Source organism: Desmodus rotundus, chromosome 5, assembly GCF_022682495.2.
Source record: "Desmodus rotundus isolate HL8 chromosome 5, HLdesRot8A.1, whole genome shotgun sequence".
Classification (NCBI taxonomy): domain Eukaryota; kingdom Metazoa; phylum Chordata; class Mammalia; order Chiroptera; family Phyllostomidae; genus Desmodus; species Desmodus rotundus.
Window position 1 is genome coordinate 105904370 of NC_071391.1, and position 22058 is coordinate 105926427.

General features: G+C 36.4%; 1 protein-coding gene across 3 annotated transcripts in view; it reads left to right on the forward strand.

Moving 5' to 3' along the window:
- Positions 1-13960: 13960 nt before the first annotated feature.
- Positions 13961-22058, forward strand: part of CHMP3 (charged multivesicular body protein 3) — a 54441-nt gene continuing 46343 nt past the window's right edge. Inside the window, exons 1-2 of one of the 3 annotated variants that reach the window (XM_045193771.3) lie at positions 13977-14121; positions 16927-17015. Coding sequence is in view for 1 of the 3 variants with exons in the window: in XM_024558621.4 (XP_024414389.1) it covers positions 14077-14121 (45 nt within the window). In the remaining 2 variants the exon portion in view is untranslated. Of the gene's footprint in view, positions 14122-16926; positions 17016-22058 lie in introns of all 3 variants that reach the window. The other 2 variants (XM_024558621.4, XM_045193772.3) reach the window with 2 other exon arrangements.

A 22058-nucleotide genomic window follows, 5' to 3' on the forward strand; every position in this document is an offset into this window, starting at 1 on the left:
TTAGTAGACACAGCAAAAGTGAAATTAGAACTCTTGGTATTTTCAGGCTGCTTCAAAATTATAACTCTAATATTTTCAGGGCTGCTTCTGTTTTTATTGTTTAAATGCTCTCCATTTAATTTTACTTAATTCCTGAGCCAAGTGGCTAAACAACAGGTTTCTGGAACAAAATACCTCAAGCTGACTCTTGACTTCGTTGCCAGAGGCTTGTATAGGAGACACGACCTTTTAAACGCCGAACACAGCAACAGCTTTTACAACAGTATTGTTCAAATAGTTAGTATTGAACATGGTGGACTGTGACCAATTTTGATGTATATTGCTTTACTTTGCTTTAAAACACCTCATTTTGTTTGATAAGAGAAAAAGAATGCAGTTTTTACAGTTTTCCTGTTAAAATAATAGATAGAATCTGAGTGTCAGAAGCGAAAACCGTTCTCGCCTATCTTCTGCCTTAGATTGTCGATGTCCCTGTACCACTGAATTGGCACACTCGTCACCTAACAAAGAGCACGCTGCATTTGCAAAACTCTATCAACAGTCCGCCTGCCAGGATCCACAGAAAAGCATGTACTTAACTGGCAATATAACAATAGCAGGTGCCAGAAGCCAAGATTTGGACGCTTAGTTGGACACTTTCCCTGTCACCACCACCTTTGCGAAAGAGAGCAAATCAGGAGTTTATCTGTTGAAAAAGCTAGGCCTAATATAACCTACTTGATTTGAAATGTAAATAAATATTTACATTCATTCACCAAACAGATACACATTTAACCAGGATTTTTATTTAGAGAGAAACCTGTGAACAGTATGGTGTTAAAAAGGTCCAAACTCATTCCATTTACCCTGAATATCTCCAAAGCAGGAACAGAGAAACGAGAGCGTTAGCCAAGCATATTCTCTGCTGTTACCCAATGAAGGCAGATTTACACAGACTGCTATCTTTTCATGGCTATGGAAAGGAGAGGTAATAGGACCAAAGCAAAAGACAGTTTATAGCATAAAGTGCACAAGACAGGGTTATACAGAAATTGGGTAAACAACCCTTTACATTTTCAAAGTTTTCTAAGGGCTAAAAAAGACTGCAATAACTTAATTAAAAAGACTGCAAGTAATTTAGTTATATTCCTTTAACTCTAAGGAAAAATGTGTGCAACTGACTCATTTGGGGAAAATATGTATTTTATTTAGAATCCGGTAATCAGAGACCCAGAGTTCAAATAGCTTAGCGTTTTTAGTCGAGGAGAATGTAGTGTCAGTTATGTTGCTTATTTATCTGGGAATCATTCCATTGTCTGAATGCAGAACTAGAGTTTTCTGAAATACTATCCCTATAGGGCAAACTAAACGTGGGAAGTGGAAAAGGCTTTTGATGCCTCGTAACATGTACTACTCAATTTAAAAGGAGAGGAGAGCTGGCTAGTGTGGCTCAGCTGGTTGGAGCCTTGTTCTGCAACCAAAAGGTTGTGGGTTTGATTCCCTGGCTGGGGTACAAACCAAGGTTGCTGGTTCAATCCACGGTCTGGGTGCGTAAGGGAAGCAACCAATCGATGTATCTCACACCGACGTTTGAATCTCACATCGATGTTTCTTTCTCTTCCTTCCTCTCTATAAAAGAAATGAAAAAATGTCCTTGAATGAGGATTTTTAAAAAAAGGGAGAGGAATGGGGCAAGAAAAAGATGGAACAAATGGGCAGTACCTTCACCATCTAGTTCTTCTTTAATCACTTCCAGCCATTTAGGGAAAATGCATGATTTTTTCCCTTTAGTTAAAGTTTTTACTAAAGGGCAATATATATCCATAAAAGTATATAAATCTTAAATGTACATATTATTAACTTAATTATGATGTCAAAACCACCCAGATGAAGAAACAATCAACACATCCTAGAAACTTCCCATGATTCCTTTATAGTCACTATTTCCACCATCCTCCACAAATGTAATCTCTTTGATGACTTCTAAAATTATAGATTAATTTTGCCTCTTTTGGAATGATTTTTTAGAATCATATAGCATGTAATATTTTGGATATAGTTGCATTTAAAATTGTGTTTCTGAGGTTTATCTCTATTGCGTGTAGCAGTGGTTTGTTCATTTTCGTTACTGTGCACTGTTACATTGTATGAGCATACCATGATTTTCCAGCTTTTGGCAATTACAAATAATAATGCTATGAATATTCTTGTATCTTGTATATGACTTTGCTTTGCATATGTTCACATTTCTGTTGAGGGTGGAATTTCAGTTTTGGTAGAAATTGACAGTTTTCTAAAGTGGTTGTACCAGTTTACACCCTGTTCAACCGCATTGAGTCCTAGTTGTTCCACATTCTTACTAAGATTGATGCTATGATTTGTTTTTTTTTTAATTTTAGCAGTTCTGGTGGGGTTGTAGATATCCCTTAATGGCTTCATTTGCATTTCTCCAATAAGCAATGTGGCTGAGACTCACATGTTTATTGGCCTTTTGAAATACTACTTCTTTTTTGAAATTCTTGTTTAAATATTTTGCCCATTTTCTACTGGGTTGCTGTCTATCTTTCTGTTGTTGAATTATAGGAGTTCTTTAGACGTTCTATATATAAGTCCTTTGTCCAATATACATATTGCAAATATTTTCTCCCAGTCTGTGGCTTTTCTTTCTTGGAGTAAGAAATGATTTTTAAAAATTATTTTTCTTGGAAAATTTCAATCATCTGCAAAAGTAGAGACATTAATATAATGAATCCCCACATACCCCACTTCAGTAGTTATCAACTCATGGCCAGTCAATGTTTTAGTTATAGCCATACTAAAAATCACCCTCTTTCATCACCCTAATCTGTCCTTTTATTTCCATTGTTAATCCTTTAGGCTTTCATTACTTCATTCAACATTACTTTGTTTTCTCCGTATATTAATTGGATTAAATCCAATTGAAATAATAATTAAATCCAATGAATGCATTTTTTTACTTATAGTACCTGAGCTCTCTGAATATAGTGATTCTGTAGACCACTTACTCCTTCTCGAAATTCCTTTTCCTTAGGCTTGTCTGGCACTTTTACCTGGTTTTCCCCTCTACTTCTCTTATCCTTCATAATTTCCTTCCTGGGGTCTTCTTCCTACCTTGCTTCTTTAGAGTTACTGCTCCACCAGAGTTCTGTACCAGTTCTCAATTCATGTGGGTGGTTTTATCAACGCTCATGTCCTTGACTCCCACTTACATGTGGATGGCTCCCGGACCCACATTTCCAGTCCAGGACACTATTCAATACCAGATCACTACATAGAGCTATCTGCTGGGCATTTCACTTGGATGACCCAAAAGCATCCATGGCAGACTTGCTGATTGTCACCCCCCAAATCTCACCACCAGTTTATTCTCCTATTTTTCCATTAATAATGCAATTTTAGCTGAACAAATTTCCAGCTATCACCTATACTTCTCAGCCCTCATTGTAGATAGATGTGAATGATGCAATTCTTGACAATGCAGTGTAAGCAAAAGTGATGCATGCCACTTCTGGATTTTGACTTAAAACATTGGTTAGCTCTGGCTGGTGTGGCTCAGTGGATTGAGTGCCAGCCTGCGAACTGAAAAGCTGCCAGTTCGATTCCCAATCAGTGCACATGCCTGGGTTGCTGGCCAGGTCCCCAGTTGGGGGTGTGCAATTGGCAACCAATCTATGTATCTCTCACACACTCATGTTTGTCTCCCTTTCTCCTCCCTTCTCCTCTCTCCAAAGATAAACTAAAAAACAACAACAACAACAACAACATTGCTTATGTGTATTATCACTCTCTCTTCTCTACTTCCAAACCAGTGAGATATGGTGATAACTGATGCAACCTTCAAAGTTAGGTGTAACCAGTACACAGAACTACCTCACCAGCTTGGGTCCCTGCATTACCTTGTAGAGCAGACTATGGACATCACTAGGCTATTCCAAAAATAAAAAACTTCTGTTTAAGTCATTGTATTTTTTGGGGTCTCTCTGTTAGAGCAGATTATCCTTTAACTATTACAGCATTTCAATAATATCATATCCAAGTTTTACTAATCATCCATCCACCTAAATAACCTGCATCTATAGTTCCAGTATGAGGAAAGACTCATGCAGTTACCTAGTCATCTCTACTCTCTCAACTCCTACACCCAATTTGCAGTTCATATGACTTCCTAAAAACAATTCAGGATTTCTACTACTGGCATGATTGGGTAACTAGTACTATACCAGCTCTCTTGTCATAAATAACTGTAAAAATAAACAAAAATATATGGGGAAATTGTTTTCAGGCAGTGGACAATAGGCAGTAGAAGACTGATCCCTAAAAGAAGGGAAATTAACAGGGTTAGCCCCATGATTACCCAGCACTCTGCACAGGGCAATTTCCTGATTGTGGTACGGAAAGCTCCAAGCAAAACCCAGTGGTCCTGCTGAGATTCAGCCATGATGTGGCATGTACCTATAGGTTATTTGTTGTGTTACTGTGTGATGTATCATTGTATGAATATATCACAATTTACCCATTCATTTGGTTGCTGATGGACATTTGTTTATACTTCTTGCTATTATGAATAAGCGGTTTTGAATATCAATGTACATGTCTTTCAGTGGACATAAACACTTATTTATACTTAGTATATAGCAAGGAATGGAATTGCTGTATCATAAAGTCTATATACATTTACCTTTAGTAGATACTGTTAAAGTATTTCCCAAATGAGTTGTACCAACATACACTCTCATCACCAGCGTGTAAGAGTCCCAGTTGCTCTATATCATTTTCCAGCAAGTGATATTGTCAGTGCTTTTAATATTAAACATTTTTATGGGAATGTAGTGGTATTTCATTATGGTTTTAATTTCCATCTCTCTGATGAATAATGTTGATAATCTTTATTTTTCTAAAATTTATTTTTAATGTTTCAAATACAGTTGACTTCCAATATTATGTTAATAGCAGGTATACAGCACAGTGGTTAGACATTTACATCACAAAGTGAACCTTCTGGTAAGTCTAATATACACCTGACACCATACATAGTTATTACAATATCATTGACTATATTCCCCATGCTGTGCTTTACATCCTCATGACTATTTTTTTTAACTGCCAATTTGTACTTCTTAGTCTCTTCACCTGTTTCACCCAAACTTTCAATCTCCTCCCATCTGGCAACCATCAGTTTAATCTGCATATCCATTATGTTTTACTTGCTTATTTATTTTGTTTTTTTTTAATTCTACAAATAAGTGAAATTATATGGTATTTGTCTTTCTCTGACTATTTACTTAGCATAATGCCCTCTAGATCCATCACTATTGTCCAAAATGGTGAGATTTCATTCTTTTTTAATATTCCATTGTATATATGTACCACATCTTCTTTATCCAATTGTCAATATATAGACACTTAGGTTGATTCTGTATCTTGGCTATTGTAAATAATGCTGCATTGAACATAGGGATGTATATATCTTTTCAAATTAGTATTTTTGGATTTAAGATAAATACCCAAGAGTAGAACTTCTGGGTCATAAGGTAGTCCTATTTTTAATTTTTTGAGGACCTCCATACTGTTTTCCTTAATGGTCACACCAATTTGCAATCCCAACAGTGCAAAAGGGTTTTCTTTTCTCTACATCCTCGCTAACACTTGTTTGTTGATTTACTAATGATAGTCATTCTGACAGGTGTGAGGTGATACTGTGGTTTTAATTTGTATTTCTCTGATAATTATTGACTTTATGCATCTTTTCAATACATTTATTGGCAATCTGTATGTTTTCTTGGGAGAAATGTCTATTTAGGTCCTCTGCCCATGTTTTAGTTGGATTGTTGTTTTTTGGGGGGGGGTTTGGTGTTAAGTTTTATGAGTTCCTTATATATTTTGAATATTAATCCCGTACTGGATGTATCATTGGTGAATATCTTCTCCCATTCAATAAGTTGTCTTTTCATTTTGTTGATGATTTCCTTTGCTGTGTAGAAACCTTTTGGTTTGAAATAGTCCCATTTGTTTTTTTTCTTTTCCTTCCCTTGCCTCAGGAGATATACCCCAAAAAATATTATTAAGAGCAATGTCAAACGATTTACTGCCAATATTTTCTTCTAGGAGGTTTGTGGTTTTAGGTCTTACATTTAGGTGTTTAATCCATTTTGAGTTTATTGTTTTATATAATATAAGAAAGTGGTCTAGTTTCATTTTTTGCATGTATCTGTCCAGTTTTCCCAACAACATTTATTGAAGAGGCTGTCTTTACCCCATTGTATGTTCTTGCCTCCTTTGTCACAGATTAATTGATCATATTGCCATAGGTTTATTTCTGGGCTCTGTATTCTGTTCCATTGATCTATGTCAATCATCAACTGTATTTTTTTATCAAATGATTTTTCTGCATTGACTGGTATGCTAGTACCATGAATTTTTTTATTTCTCTAGGCTTGTAGTATAGTTTAATATCAGGTAACATGATACCTCCAACTTTGTTCTTCTTTCTCAAGATTGCTCTGGCTACTTAGGGTTTTTTGTGGTTCCATATAAATTTTAGGACTATTTGTTCTAGTTCTGTGAAAAATGCCATTCATATTTTGATGGTGATTGCACTGAATCTATAGATTGCTTTGGACATCTTAACAATGCTAATTATTTCTATCCATGAGCACAGTGTATGCATACATGTATGTGTATATTCTTTAATATCTTTCTTCAATGTCTTATAGTTTCCAAGTACAAGTCATTTACCTTCTTGGTTAAACTTATCCCTAGGGTATTTTTTGATGCAATTCTATATGAGATTGTTTTCTTAATTTTTATTTCTGATAGTTTAATATTGTATAAAAGTGCAACAAATTTATGAATAATAATTTTGTATCCTGCTGCTTTACTGAATTTATGTATCAGTTCTAATTGTTTTTTGGTGGAATCTTTAGAATTCTCTTTTAGGGTATCATGTCATCTGCAAATAGTGAGTTTTTCTTCTCCTTTCCAATTTGGATGCCATTTATTTCCTTTTCTTATCTGATTGCTGTGGCTATGACCTCCAATACTATGTTGAATAGAAGTGGTGAAAGCAGATATCCTTATCTTGTTCCTGATCTTAATGAAAACACTTTTAGCTTTTCACCATTGATAATGATGTTAGTTATGGGTTTGTCATATATGGTGTTTATTATGTTGAGGTATATTCCCTCTATTTCCACTTTGCTGAGATTTTTTATCATAAATGGGTACTGGATTTTATCAAATGCTTTTTCTACATCTATTGATATGATTATATGATTATTATCCTTCATTTTGTTTATGTGGTGTATCACATTAATTGATTTGCAGATATTGGACCAAACTTGAATTCCATGAATAAATACCACTTATTATGGTATATTTTCCTTTTTAATACATTGCTGAATTTGGTTTGCTAATATTTTGTTGAGAATTTTTGCATCTATGTTTATCAGGGATATTGGCCTATAATTTTTTTTAAATGTCCTTGTCTGGTTTTGGAATCAGGGTAATGCTGACCTCATAAAATGAGCTTGGGAGACTTCTCTCCTCTTGAATTTTTTGGAATAGTTGAGAAGCATAAGTGTTAATTCTTCTTTGAATGTTTGGTAAAATTCAGCAACCTTTTGCTTGTGGAGAATTTTTTTCATTACTGACTCCACTCAGTAGTTATTGGTCTGTTCAGATGTTATGTTTCTTCTGTCTCAGTCTTGGAAGATTGTATGTTTCTAGTAATTATTTCTTCTAGGCTGTCCAACTTCTTGGCATATAATTTTTTCTAGTATTTTCTTATAAGCTTTGTATTTCTGTCATGTCAGTTGTCATTTCTCTTCTGTCATTTCTGATTTTACTTATTTTGGCCCTCTCGCTTTTTTTCTTAATGAGTCTGGCTAAAGGTGATCAATCTTTTTATCTTTTCAAAGAACCAAATCTTAGTTCCATCAATCTTTTGTATATTTTTAGACTTCATTTCATTTATTTCTGCTCTGATCTTTATTATTCCCTTCCTTCTACTCACTTTGGGCTATGTTTGTTCTTTTTCTAGTTCCTTTGCAGATTTGAATTTTCTTCCCTTGAGGTAAGCCTGGATTGTTATGAATTTCCCTTTTAGAACTGCTTTGACTGTATAATTTTTGGGTCATTGTGTTTTCATTATGATTTGTCTCAAGGTGTCTTTTGATTTCTTCCTTGATCTTATTGTTAACCCATTAATTGTTTAGTAATATGTTATTTAGCCTCCATGTCTTTGGGTGTATTTCACTTTTCTTCTGGTAATTCATTTCTACTGTCATACCACTGTGCTTGGAGAAAATCCTTGGTATGATTTCAATATTCTTAAATTTATTGAGACTGGTTTTGTGACCTAACATTTGCTCTATCCTGGAAAATGTTCCATTAGGGCTTGAGATGAATGTATTTTCTGCTGCTTTTGAGTTAAATGTTGTTAAAAATGCCAATTAAATCCATCTGATCTACTATGTCATTTAAGGCTGTGGTTTCCTTTTGCTCTTCTGTCTGTATGCTCTACCCATTGATGTCAATGGGTGTTAAAATCCCCTGTAATTACTGTATTACTCTCAATCTCTCCCTTTATGTCCATCAATATTTGCTTTATATATTTAGGTGTTCTTATGTTGGGTGCATAAATATTTCCAAGGGTTATATTCTCTTGTTGGACTTATCCTTTCAAGTCTCTGTGTGTGTGTTTTGGTCTGAAGTGGGTCTCTGGTAAAGAGCATATGTATGGATCTTGGTTTTTTTTTTTTTCATTCAGTCACCCTTTCCTTTGATTAGAGCATTTAATCCATTTACATTTAAAGTGGTTATTTAAGATATGTAGTTATAGCCATTTCATTATTCATATTTATGTTCTTAAATAGAATAAAATTCCTTTTTCTTAAAGAAATCCTAATATTTCTTGTCATACTGGTTTGGTGGTAATGTACTCCTTTAGCTTTTTCTTATGTGGGAATTTATCATCTTTTCATACTCTCATTAACAATTTGATTATCTTCCTCTGTGAAGTGTCTGTTCTAGTATTTTGCTTATTTTAAAAATTGGGATTTTTTTTATTAATTTCTAAAAGTCCTTAATACATACTGGATTGAGTCTTTATATTTTAGAAATATGGAACAGTTTGTGGCTTCCCTTTTTACCCTCTTAGTTGTATCTTTTCATGAATAGTTCTTAATGTTAAAGAATTCCAATTTAACAATTGTTAGAGCTGCTTAAAATTTGTGTCATGTTTAAATCATCTAAATCATATTTGCATACCACAAAGTCATGAATATATTTTCCTATGTTTTGCTCTAGAAGCTTTAAAAGAATTTTTTTTCCTAAAAATTATATTTTAGTCTGGGATCTATCTCAATTGAATGTTTTTGTGGTACAAGGTGGATCAAAGATCACTTTTTTCTTATTGATAACTAAATTGACCTAGCAAAACTTAATGAAAAGAATATCATTTTCCTCACTGATTGTGATGGCATTTGTTGTAAATTAGGTGACAATGTTTATATACAGTTCTGCTACTGTGTTCTCTATTCTGTTCCATTAGTCTCTGTTATAATTATACACCATCACTCTTACTTTGTTTTATTTTTTATATTTTAAGGTTTTACTTATTTATTTCAGAGGGAAAGGAGGGAGAAAGAAACAGAGAGAAACATCAATGTGTGAGAGAAACATCAACTGGTTGCCTCTCATATATGTCCCAGCTGGGAACCAAACCTGCAACTCAAGCATGTGCCCTGACCAGGAATTTAACCAGCGAGTGACCTTTTGCTTTGTGGGACAACACCCAACCAACTGAGTCACACTGGTCAGGGTGACACTGTTTTGATTATGAGAATTTTATGATACTGTTGATTTCTGGTAGCATAAGTCCTCCAACTTTGATATTTTGCACTTCCACAAAATTTAAATTTTCAAATTAGCTTATCAAAATCCACCACAAAATGTTTTCTGGGGGGGGTTAATTGAGATTGCATTAAATCTATTGATCACTTTTAGAGTGAATTGATAGCATTATAATATTGAGTTCCATTTCATGAATATAGTATAGCTCTACATTTATTTAGAGATTATTTAATTTTTATCACCAGTGTTTTATAGTTGACTGTAAAAAGGTCTTATACATTTTTATTTAATTTATTGTTAGGGATTTTTTTCATGCTGTTGTATAAATAATAATGTTTTATGAATTATTGATTTTATATAGAAACATATTTTTGTGTATCAGTCTTTTTGGTTAAAATTATGTTAAATCCTTTATTTTCATGTGGGGAGAACTGACTTACTATGTAGTCTTTACAATCCACAAACATTGTATGTGTTTCCATTTTATTTAGATCTTCTTTGATTTCTTTCATTAGTGTTGTATAATTTTTTGCCTATAAGTACACATCTTCTTAGATTTATACCTAAATGTTTCATTTTTGATGACTTTAAATTCTATTTTGATAATTCCTTTAATGTACTGTCAGATTTGGTGTGCTAGTATTTTTTGAAAATTTTGACATCTTGTGTTCATCAAGAACATTGGCCTGTAATTCTCTTTTTTTGTAGTGTATTTGTCCTGTTTTTGATATCAGAGTAATGCTGGCCTCACAGAATGAGTCTGAAAGTGCTACTTCCTCTTCAATTCTTTTTTGGGATAGTTTGAGAAGGATAGGCACTAATTCTTTAGTGTTTGGTAGAATTCACTTGTGCAGCCATCTGGTCCTAGGTTTTTGTTTGTTAGGAGCTTTCTGAGTACTGCTTAAATTTCATTGCTAATAATTGTTCTGTTCAGATTCTCCTTATTTGCCTGATTTGGTCTTGCCAGGGTGTATGTTTCTAGAAATTTATCTATTTTTTCTAGATTACCAATTTTTGGCATATAATTGTTTATAGTATTCTCTAATGATCCTTCGTATTTCTGTGGCATTTGGTTGTAATCTCTCATTTCTGATTTTATTTGTGTTCTCTTTTTTTTTTTTGCTTGATGAGTCTTACTTGAGGCTTGTCAATTTTATTTATCCTTTCAAAGAACCAGCTTTTAGTTTCAAGTGATTTTTTTCTATTTTCTATTTTATTTATTTCCTCTCTGATCTTCATTGCTTCCTTCTTTGCACTTACTTTGGGTTTTGTTTCTCCCTCTTTTTCTAGTTCCTATATATGTAAATTTTTTTACTTATAGATTTTATCAAATACATAGTTTATTATTATTTTTAGTGGGGATATAATATTACAGAACCCAAAATTTGAGGACATTTTGATAATTTTTTAATTTTTCATATAAATTTGACATAAAATATATTAGTTTCAATTGTACAATCCAGTGATTAGACATTATATAACTTACTAAGTGATCATCTCAATAAGTCTAGTACCCAGCTGACTCCATATATAGTTATTACAATATTATTGACTATACTCATATGTTCCTCTGAGTGAAGGAACTCCTCTAGAGTTCACCTTTACGAATTGAAATGCCTCTGGTCCAAAACTCCCACCTAGAAACCAGGAAGGCTTTGATATGTGCTCTTTCTTTTGAGCTACTCTTCATCCCTCTACTAGCTCATCTTTCAGGTCCCACCTGCCCAGGAAAGATTCCCTGATCACCATGTTCTTCTTGTCAGAGTTTTGCACATTTGTGGTAATTTACTCAATTTTGTTTATTACCATTGCTTTTAGTTATTACCACTCTGCTTCTCACCAGATTGTACAAAATTCTTTTTTGTTCACTGTAGTTTTCCTAGAGCCTATAGAATACCTTACACATAGTAGACATTTTGATAAATATAATTGACTAACTGGAAATCCAGTGTCCTCCTATCTGAAAAATTGCTGCTTTATAGTTCATTCTCAAAAAAAAAAAAAGAGAGAAGAGAGAGAGAGAGAGATGGTGAAGAAGTACTTAAATATTCCACAGAACTCTCATTTCAAAGAGCTGCTTCCCATTTAAAAAAGAAAAAGAAGGAAGGAAGGGGGGAGGGTAAGAGGAAGGGAGATAAATCAATGGAAAATGGCCAAAGAATATAGAGAGGCAATTCACAGAAGAAATTCAGAGAGCCAATAAATATGCAAAAAGATGTTCATTTACACTGTTAATCATAGAAATGAATATTAAAAATAATATTTTATACCATCAGAGTGGCAAAAATGTAAAAGATTGATAACAGTCATTCTGAGGAAGCATTTAGGGAATAGGATGCTCTCATAAACTGTTGGTAGTTCAAAACTCTGCAACCTGTATGAAGGACACTTGTAGGACGCTTAAAACTTAAACCGTGTCTATATATTAATAGGGAAAAATGATAAACCACTTATTATCCAATAGAGAAATTGTTAAATAACTTTTTGTACATTCCTGCCATGGAACCCTTTAGCTATAGATAATTAACATCAATGAAAATCTATGTAAAACTTTTTAAAGAGGGAGATTGCAGAACGATATGTATAATATGCTAATTAAGTAAAAGTATATTCTCCAAAGGAAAATGTCTCAAAGGATTCACACTATTTATAATCATAATATTATAATTTTGACACTAACTAGTTGGAGTGAATCCTTTGAGATTTTACCCCAAAGAAGTGTAAATGGGAGGGTTACTTTTAACAGTGAGCATGTACTGCTATTTTAAAAAGAACTTTATTGAAGTACGATTGACATAAACTGCACATATTTAGTGTCCAGTGTGTTTTGTCATTGCATACATTTGTGAAATCATCACAACTAAGATAATTTCCATCACCCCTAAAAGCTTCCTGTTGTCTCTCTGCAGTTCCTCCTTTTCTGAGCCAACCTCTGTACCCTAGCAACCACTGATTTACTTTCTGTTACTATAGATTAGTTTCCATTTTCTGGAATACTATATAAATGAAATCGTACATTATGTAACTTTTTCTAGCTTCTTTCACTTAGCATAATTATTTTGAGGTTCATCCATGTTATTGCATGTATCAATACCTTGGTCATTTATTGATGAGTAGTATTCCATTGTATGGATCTATCACAATTAGTTTATCTATTCACCTGTTGATGGACATTTGAATTATTTTTAGTTCTTGTCTATCACAAATAAGGATTCTGTGAGCGTGTGTACAAGTCTTTGTAAGGGTATATGCTTTTTCTCCTCTCGGGTGAACAGCTAGCAGTGGAATGACATAAGATAGGTGTATATTTAGCATTTTAAGAAGCTGACAAAGTGTTTTCAAATTGGTTGTGCCATATTACCATACATTCCCACCCGAGATGGGAATATGCGGTTGAGGCACTAAATGTGTGGTCTCTTCACCATCACGAGGCTAGTTAATGACAGCAACTATCAGCTCACGGGTACAGTTCAGAGTTTGGTGTAGTTCAATCTGAGATTGGCCTGCTAAAAGGTGTATAGTTTATTTTAGTCACCGATTCTTCTGAAACTGATTAAGGTCATATTCCATTTGGAGTTTAGGAACACACACACACACAAATGTCATCCACTTTTGAAATGGCCATGGCCTGAATAAAAGCTGTGACACTACAGATGAAAAGCAAAGGGCTGGAGTTCAAACACATTGAAAAGTTACAATCGTTGGAACGTGGTAAGAGGAGGAGAGAAGATAATGCCCAGGCTTTACGTACTTGGTGATGGTGGTGGCAACAGAGGGGCGAAGTAGCTGTTTTGGTGGCTACCTGTGAATTGCCTAACCTAAAGTGAAGCTGTTCAAAAAGTGGTTGTATTTGTACATTGTCTGGGTCGAGTTAGACTTCCGGTGCAACAACACATAGAGTATAGGTGAAGTACCAGGAGCAGCTGTAATCACCAGGTGTAATCAATAAATTCCTGTTCCAGATGAATCACCTCACGCAAAAACACCTAACTCCACACCTCCCTCTAGAAATCCCCTCCCGGAATATGCGCAATTACGTCAATCTTTCTGACAAAACTCCGCCTGTCCCAATTTTGCGCATGCGTATTACCCTATCTGCGGCTGCTCCCTTCTCTGGGCGTCTGGACTCCTTTCCTCTTACCGGCCCCGCCCAGGCGGCTGCCCGTGACCTGCCTGGGCGCAGGGAACGAAAAGCCGGAAGGGGCAAGACAAGTACAGTAAACAATGGGGCTGTTTGGAAAAACCCAAGAGAGGCCACCCAAAGAGCTGGTAAGGGCTACGGCGGCGGCAAAGGAATGGGTGGATTTGCTTGGGGCATGGTGGAGTTGGTAAAGCGACTGGACACTCTCCCACCCCGACTGGCCAGGTACCACTCGGCCGCCATTTCCGGGGCTTCCCACTAGACTGCGGTGCCGGAGGGAGAGTCCCTAATGACACGGCTGTGGCGAAAGAGAGCCTCGGTACCTCAGCACTCGCTCCTCAAGGGAGCCGAGGGCTGGAGTAAGAGTTCTTCATCCTCGGCACAGGGCGCGGAGGCAGCAACGTAGTCCCAGTACTGGAAACCTCTTCCCTGCGCGCGTTGGTACGTCCCGCCCGGAACTTTTTCCCCGGTGCAGGCCCCGCCCCCTTACGCCCTCCTACCGCTAACTGGCAGACCCGCATCAGCCGCGAGCGTTAGTCCCCCGGCTCTCGCGGGAAGATTCGGGCAACCGCCAACCCTTGCCCACCTCTGCTGCTGTACTAAGAGGAGGCTCTGTTTTCTCCTGCCCGTGTCCTACTGCATTATGTTGACCCGACGCGTTATAGCAAGACCCGCCTCGGAAGATAACCGACCCTGGCTTTGAATTCTGATCAGCCTGTTCACTGAGAATATGTGTAGTGGCTAAGAGTGCCTGCAGAGTCAGTCTACCAAAGTTTGAATGCTGCTTCCCCACAATAGCCTGGTGATCTATTAAAAGTTCATTTCTTTCTACGTTAGGCTTGTCTGTCTAGTAGAAATAATAATATAACCTCAGAGTCATTGGAGATGAAAGCATGTAAAGTTTTAACTAGTAGTACCTAGAGTTGATTGTTTTTTTTAATTTTTAGAGAGAGGAGGGGAGAGAGAGAGAAACATGGGCTTGTTCCACTCATTTTTGCATTCATTGGTGGCTTGTATGTGCCCTGACTAGACATCCATCCTGCAACCACGGCGGATCAGGCCTAAGCTCTGACCAACTGAGCTACCTGGCCAGGGCCTAGGGGGTTAATTCTTTATACATTTTACAACCTTGCTATCCAAGTGCACACCAACAGCATCACCTAGGAGCTTGTTAGAAAACTCTGATTCTACCCCAGACCTGATGAGTAATAATTTGAATTCTGGAAAGATCCCTAACATCCTTTATTTAACAGATAATCTCACTTATTTATCTGTGGCAGGCGTATTTTTAAAACCAATGTCATGCATCATGAAGTTTGCGGGCATATAATGTGTTAATTTTGATTATTAATCATTGGTTCTAGAATAGTGGGTACTCAATAAATATCCCTCAGGCAGTGAAGTATTGAAAAATTAAGATCCTGGAGAAGAGGGAAGCTTAATTACATGAGCCCAATTATTTGGGACCACTTTGCCCCTAAAGAGATCCTCTAATTCTAAATGCAGTGGTTGAGAAACTGAGAATTTGAGTAGAATTTTTGAGAAATCCTGTGGTTAGGGGGTTCAAAAATTGGAGTTCACTAAGGATAAGGGACTCAGGTAAATCCCAGCTTTTGGTTGGGACTCTGATCCATCTTAGCAGTAGCTGTAGCAGTGAGCAGGAAATAAACTGGCTTTCACAAAGACTGAAGTCCGGTTTCAAATGATCTCTATCCCTGTTTGGATTCATTAAGCTTAATTAAGAACCAGTTCCCAGTGCTCTTAGGTTAGATATTTACCAGAAGCAAATGTTAAGTCTTGTCTGGAAGAAGATGACATCATCCAGAGACTTAGATTATCAAACAGATTTTCATATACAATGTTCAGAATTCAATTTAAAAAAGAAAAAGCGACATTGATCATAGGAAATCTTTATATATTCTAGATACAGGTCTTCATAAATGCATTTTATTTGTTACCATTTATATGGTTATAAATATCTTCTCCAAATTTGTGATCTTTTTCCTTTAAATGGTGTTTTATGCATAATGAATTAAAAAAATAATTTCAACATAGATAAAACATATCAGTCTTTTCCTTTGTGTTTGTTGATTTTCTCTCTATTTTAAGAAGTCCTTCCCTAATCTGAAATCATAAAGGTATTCTCCTACACTGTCTTTTTAAAGTAAGACGGTTTTGCCTTCTATAGGTAAGTCTTCAATCCACCTAAAATTCCAGTGAATGATGGTGACAGTCAGTTCTTTTGTTTTCCATTGGCTTACCATTTGTCTCCATGCTGTTATGGAAAATGCTTTCTTGTTTGTTTTAGTTTCTGTGCCTAGTTTGCTTGGCATGTAGTAGACTCTTTATGAATGAATTTGAATAAAGTGTTTATCTTGATGGTGTGGAAGTCTCTGTAGATTCCTTATGGTTTTCACAGCATATTTAATTTATAAATAGATATTTCTATATACTGTACTCCTTGTTTATGTTCCATTTCATTTGTCAATTATAAATGTTTCTAATTACTAAAATGATTGTTTATAAATAATTGTCCAGTTTCCTTTTTATCTTTTCAATTTCCTGTTGTTTATTGTGATCTTTACCATAATGAGACTTGTTTGATACATTTTCTTGAGCTTTTTGTCTTAGACTATACAGTGAAAACTCAGTTCTCCCAAAGGAACTTGGTTTTGAGAGAGAGGGGAAGGTAGGGAGAAAGGGAGAGAAACATCCATGGATTGCCTCTCTTGCCCACCCCCAACCGGGGTCCTGGCCCACAACCCAGGCACTGTGCCCTGACCCAGAATCGAAACTGCGACCTGCAACCTTTCAGTTCACAGGACAACGCCCAGCCCCCTGAGCCACACCAGTCAGGGCAACCTAGAGAGATTATAAGTACTAGCTATCTTTTGGGATTTACTCCTAGCCCAATTAAATTGGTATTTTTTTAGTTTCCCGTGTGACTTCCATGTGCAATCAGGTTAAGAATCACTGATCCTGGACCTGGCTGGATAATTTTGGCTATTCCCATTTCTCTTAGGTAAGATTTTCTTTTGTACAAATCCCTTTTGATTTCGTAAGTTAAAAAAATTTTGGACAGACTTTATGAAACTTTTTCTCTGACATTTAAAAACATATAGAAAGTTTCTGTGTATTTTTGTTTATGTTCCTGATGGCTGAAAGTTTATGTCCTTCTTCACAACACATATTCCATGCAGTTAAATTCAGCAGAGAGTTATTGAGCATCTGCTTTGTGCCAGACATTCATTGTGCAAAGGCTTAGTGAATAAGAAAAGGTCTGACTTTCTATATTATGGAATCTATAATTATTAGTGCAATATGGTTTATCAAAGAAAGGAGGTATAGGGTTCTATGTAATTATACTGCATAGGAATTTCACCTATCCTAGGGGTCAAGGAAGCCCTCCCAAAGGAACATTTAAGCTGAGACTTGGACAAGTTCAGAAAACATGCTCTTTATTTCCCTGACTATTGCTAACATTTGGGAAAAGAAATATTTTCTGTCAGTCATGTGAAATTGTTCTGTTAGCTAGTTGCCACCTTCTACATAATTATTAAATTGCTCCAGTTCGTGCCTCAGTGCTTCTGATAATAGAAATACTTCACCAAGTATATGCATAAGGTAGAATTTATCATTTTCAGATGTTAATAAAATGGAGATTGAGTTTAATTAACATTATCCTAAAGATTTAAATTCATGCGATTTAAAAACAACTAGTTTGCTTCGATTAGTTGTGGAAACATATCTGTTATATAATCAAGAGTTGCATATATTTGTGTGGGTGTAATTCTAGGCTCTTCTGTTTCATTGATCTGTGTGTCTGCATGGTGTTTGACTAATACTCTTTCTTTCTTTCTTTCTTTCTTTCTTTCTTTCTTTCTTAGAGAGAAGGGATGGGAGGGAGAAAGATGCAGAGAAACATAGATTAAGAGAGAAACACTGATCTGTTGCATCTCGTAAGCCCCCTAAATAGGGGGCTGAACCCACAACCTAGGCATGTGCCCAGGCCGGGAATCAAACTGGCAACCTTTCACTTTGTGGGACAGCACCCAACCAAGTGAACCACACTAGAATACTGTAGCTTTATATTAGGTTTTGAAAGTGGGTATTTGGGAGATCCTCTACCTTTTTCTTCACTGTTATGTTGTCTTGTAGGTTATTTGCCTTTCTACATAAACTTTAGAATCAGTTTGTTGATATCTACAATAGATTCTGGTGGTTTTGAATCGTAATTTAATCCACAGATGAAGTTGGAAATAGTTGATATCTTAATGTTGGGTCTTCCAATCCATGCACATGGAACATCTGTTCATTTTTATGTCATCCTTGATTTCTTTTATCAGTGTTTTGTAGTTTTCCACATGTAGATCCTATACATATTGTTAGATTTATGCCTGAGTCTTTATTTTTGTTTGTTTGGTGCTATTGTAAATGGTTTTTTACATTTCAGAATCCAGTTGTTTCTTAATATTATATTGGGAAATGGGAAACAGTTAACTTTTGTATATTAACCTTCTATCAGACCTTGCTTTACTTGCTTATTAGTTCCAGGAGGGTGTTTTTTTCCATTGATTCTTTGGGATATGTAGTTTTTCATTCAATATGCTAACACTGTTGAGTATTTTTGCATCTGTGTTCATGAGTTACTGGTCTATAATTTCTTTTCTTTTAATGTCTATCTAGCTTTGGTATTAGGTTATTACTGACCTTACAGAATGAGTTTAGAAGTATGCTCTCTTATATTTTTTCAAAGATTTTGTAGAAAATTGTCATCATTTCTTCCTTAAGTGGTAGAATTCACCAGTGAAACCAGCTGGGCCTGGTATTTTCTTTGTTGGAAGGTTATTAATTACTGATTGAATTGTTTTAATGTAGGCCTATTCATATAGTCTGTTTCTTCTTGTTTTAATAGTCTTACAAGTAACTGGTCCATTTCCTCTAAGTCAGGGGTGTCAAACTCATTTTTGCCGGGGGCCTCATTAGCCTTGTGGTTGCCTTCAAAGGGCCAAATATAATTTTAGGACTGTATAAATGTAAATACTCCTTAACTGGGGAGGAGGAGCTTGGCACTGCTGCTGGGTGGAAACAAGGTGGAGGGCCAGATTTGGCCTGCGGGCCTTCTGTTTGCCACCTATGCCTTAGATATTTCAGTGCTTTGTTATTAGGCACATGAACATTAAGGATTGTTAGGAATTTTTGTTGAATTGTGTATCATTATATAATGTTCCTTTTTAGCTTTGATAAGTTTCCTTATTCTGAAGTCTGCTTTGTCTTAATATAGCTACTTCTCCCTCCTTTCTTCTTTCTTTTTTATTGAGATGAAATTCACTTCACATAAAGTAAACCATTTTACCCTGAACAGTTCACTGGCATTTGGTACATACCTAACATTCTGCAGCCATCCCCGTCTAGTTCCGAGACATTTTCATCACTGCAAAACCCTCTACCCTCTAAGTAGTTACTGCCCATTCTCTTATCCCCCTAGCACCTGGCAGCTACCAGTCTGCTTTCCTGTTCTAGATATTTCTTACAAAGGGAATAATACAATATATGACCTTTTATGTCTGGCTTATTTCATTTAGTATAATGTTTTCAAGATTCATCCATGATGTAGCTTGTAATTATTCTTATGGCTGAATAATATTCCATTGTATGCATATACCACAACTCATTTATCCATTCATTCACTGATGGAGATTTCAGTGGTTTCAATCCTTTGGCTATTGTGAATAGTGCTACTGTGAACAGTGTGTACAGGTATTTGTTTGAGTACCTATTATCAATTCTTTTGGGTATACACTTAGAAGTAGAATTGTTGGGTCATATCGTAATTGACCCAACAAAAATTCCAAAAAAATTTTTTATAAGAGTTTATTTCAGCCAACTGATGACATATGCTGGGAACAAGATCTCATATGCTCCAGAGAATAACAGCAGAATACTCTTGTTTAAAACTAAAATACTCTTGAAAATTTTAGTAACATTTTTTTAAAGATTACATTTATTTATTTTTAGAGAGGGGAAGGTAGGGAGAAAGAGAGGGAGAGAAACATCAATGTGTGGTTGCCTCTCACACCCCAACCAGAGACCCAGCCTGCAACCCAGGCACGTGCCCTGACTGGGAATTGAACTGGTGACCCTTTGGTTCGCAGGCCAGTACTCAATCCATTGAGCCACACCATCCAGGGTCCTATTTGTACTTCTTAATCCCCTCACCTCTTTACCCATTCTCCCATACACTCTTCCCATCTGGCAGCCACCAAAATGCTTTCTGTATGCATGATTCTGTCTCTGTCCTTCTTGTTAGTTTGTTTTTTAGATTCAATATTTGATAGATTTGTATTCATTTCCATTTTATTGTTCATAGTTTTGATCTTTTTCTTAAATAAGTCCCTTTAACATTTCATATAATAATGCTTGGTGATGATGAACTCCTTTACTTTTTTCTTTCTTGGGAAGCTCTTTATCTTCTATTCTAAATGATATCTTTGCTGGGTAGAGTAATCTTGCCTGTAGGTCCCTGCTTTTCATGACTTTCAGTATTTCTTGCCAATCCTTTCTAGCCTATAAAGTTTCTTTTGAGAAACCAGTTGACAATTTTATGGAAACTCTGCCATAGGTAACTAACTTTTTTTCTCTTGCTGCTTTTAAGATTCTCTCTTTATATTTAACCTTTGGCATTTTAATTATGATGTGTTTTGGAATGGGCCTCTTCGCATCCATCTTGTTTGGGACTCTCTGTGCTTCCTGGACTTTCATGTCTATTTCCTTCACCAAATTAGGAAAGTATTTTTTCCATTAGATTCCCAATTTCTTACTCTTTCTCTTTTCTTTCTGCCACCCCTATGGTGCAAATGTTGGACCTCTTGAAATTGTCCCAAAGGCTGTTTATGCTATCCTCATTTTCTTGGATTCTTTTTTTCTTCATGTTGTTCTGATTGGTTGCTTTTGCTTTCTTTTGTTCATTATCACTGATAGGATTCTTGGCTGCATCCACTCTACTGTTGTTTCCCTGTAAATTGTTCTTTATTTCAATTAATGTATCCTTCATTTGCACTAGACCTTTTTTACGCTGTTGAGGTCCTCACTAAGTTCCTTGAGCATCCTTATATCCAGTGTTTTGAACTCTGCATTTGATAGATTGCTTATCTCAATTTCATTTAGGTCTTTTGGAGTTTTGATCTGTTCTTTCATTTGGACCATGTTTCTTTGTCTCCTCATTTTGGCATCCTCCCTGTGTTTGTTTTTATGTATTAGGTAGAGTTGCTTTGACTCTGTGTCTTGGTAGTGTGGCCTAATGTAGTAAGTGTTCTGTAGGGTCCAGTGTCGCAGCCTCCCCTTTCACCCAGGGATAGTGTAGGTGCACCCTTTGTGTGGGCTGAATACATCCTCCTCTTGTAGTTGAGCCTTGGTTGCTATTGGCAGATCAATGGGAGGGATTTACCAGGGCCAGTCAGCTACAAGGATTGTTTGTGACCACTGACAATGCTGTTCCGCTGTCAGTGGATCAGCTGTGCAGGGACAGGGTGGTGGTGCTCTGATGTGGTCTGTAGCTGTCCACTGGGTACGCTGGCCCTGGGGTTTCCCTGGTGGTGCAGGCCAAGGTCAACCCCCCTGTGTTTTGCCTGGGGCCACCCTGCCAGAGCTATAAAGTAATCTGAGATGGCTACTGCTCTTGCTGGGCTTAGAGATCCCCAGGTGAAGGCAAACTGTGAATCTAGACTGACTGCTGCTAGTGCCAGGCCTGGGGGCTCACTGAGGCCAGTTGTTGCTCTTTTGATAGGATTTAGGAAGTTGTGAAGCCTGAGCCAAGACCAGCTGTTCATATGGAAAAGCAGCTTGGGTGGGCCCATAAATTGGGTGGGTGAAGTCTCGGAATCTCCAAGGCAGGTCAAACAATCTAGCTAGTGTTAGAGACCCTTTGGTTTGCAGGCCAGTACTCAATCCATTGAGCCACACCATCCAGGGCCCTATTTGTACTTCTTGCCACTACTGTGGTGAAAGAGTTTTGTAAAGGGACAATGGCCTCTGCTCTCCTTGATGCCAGACACTCCAGTTTCTC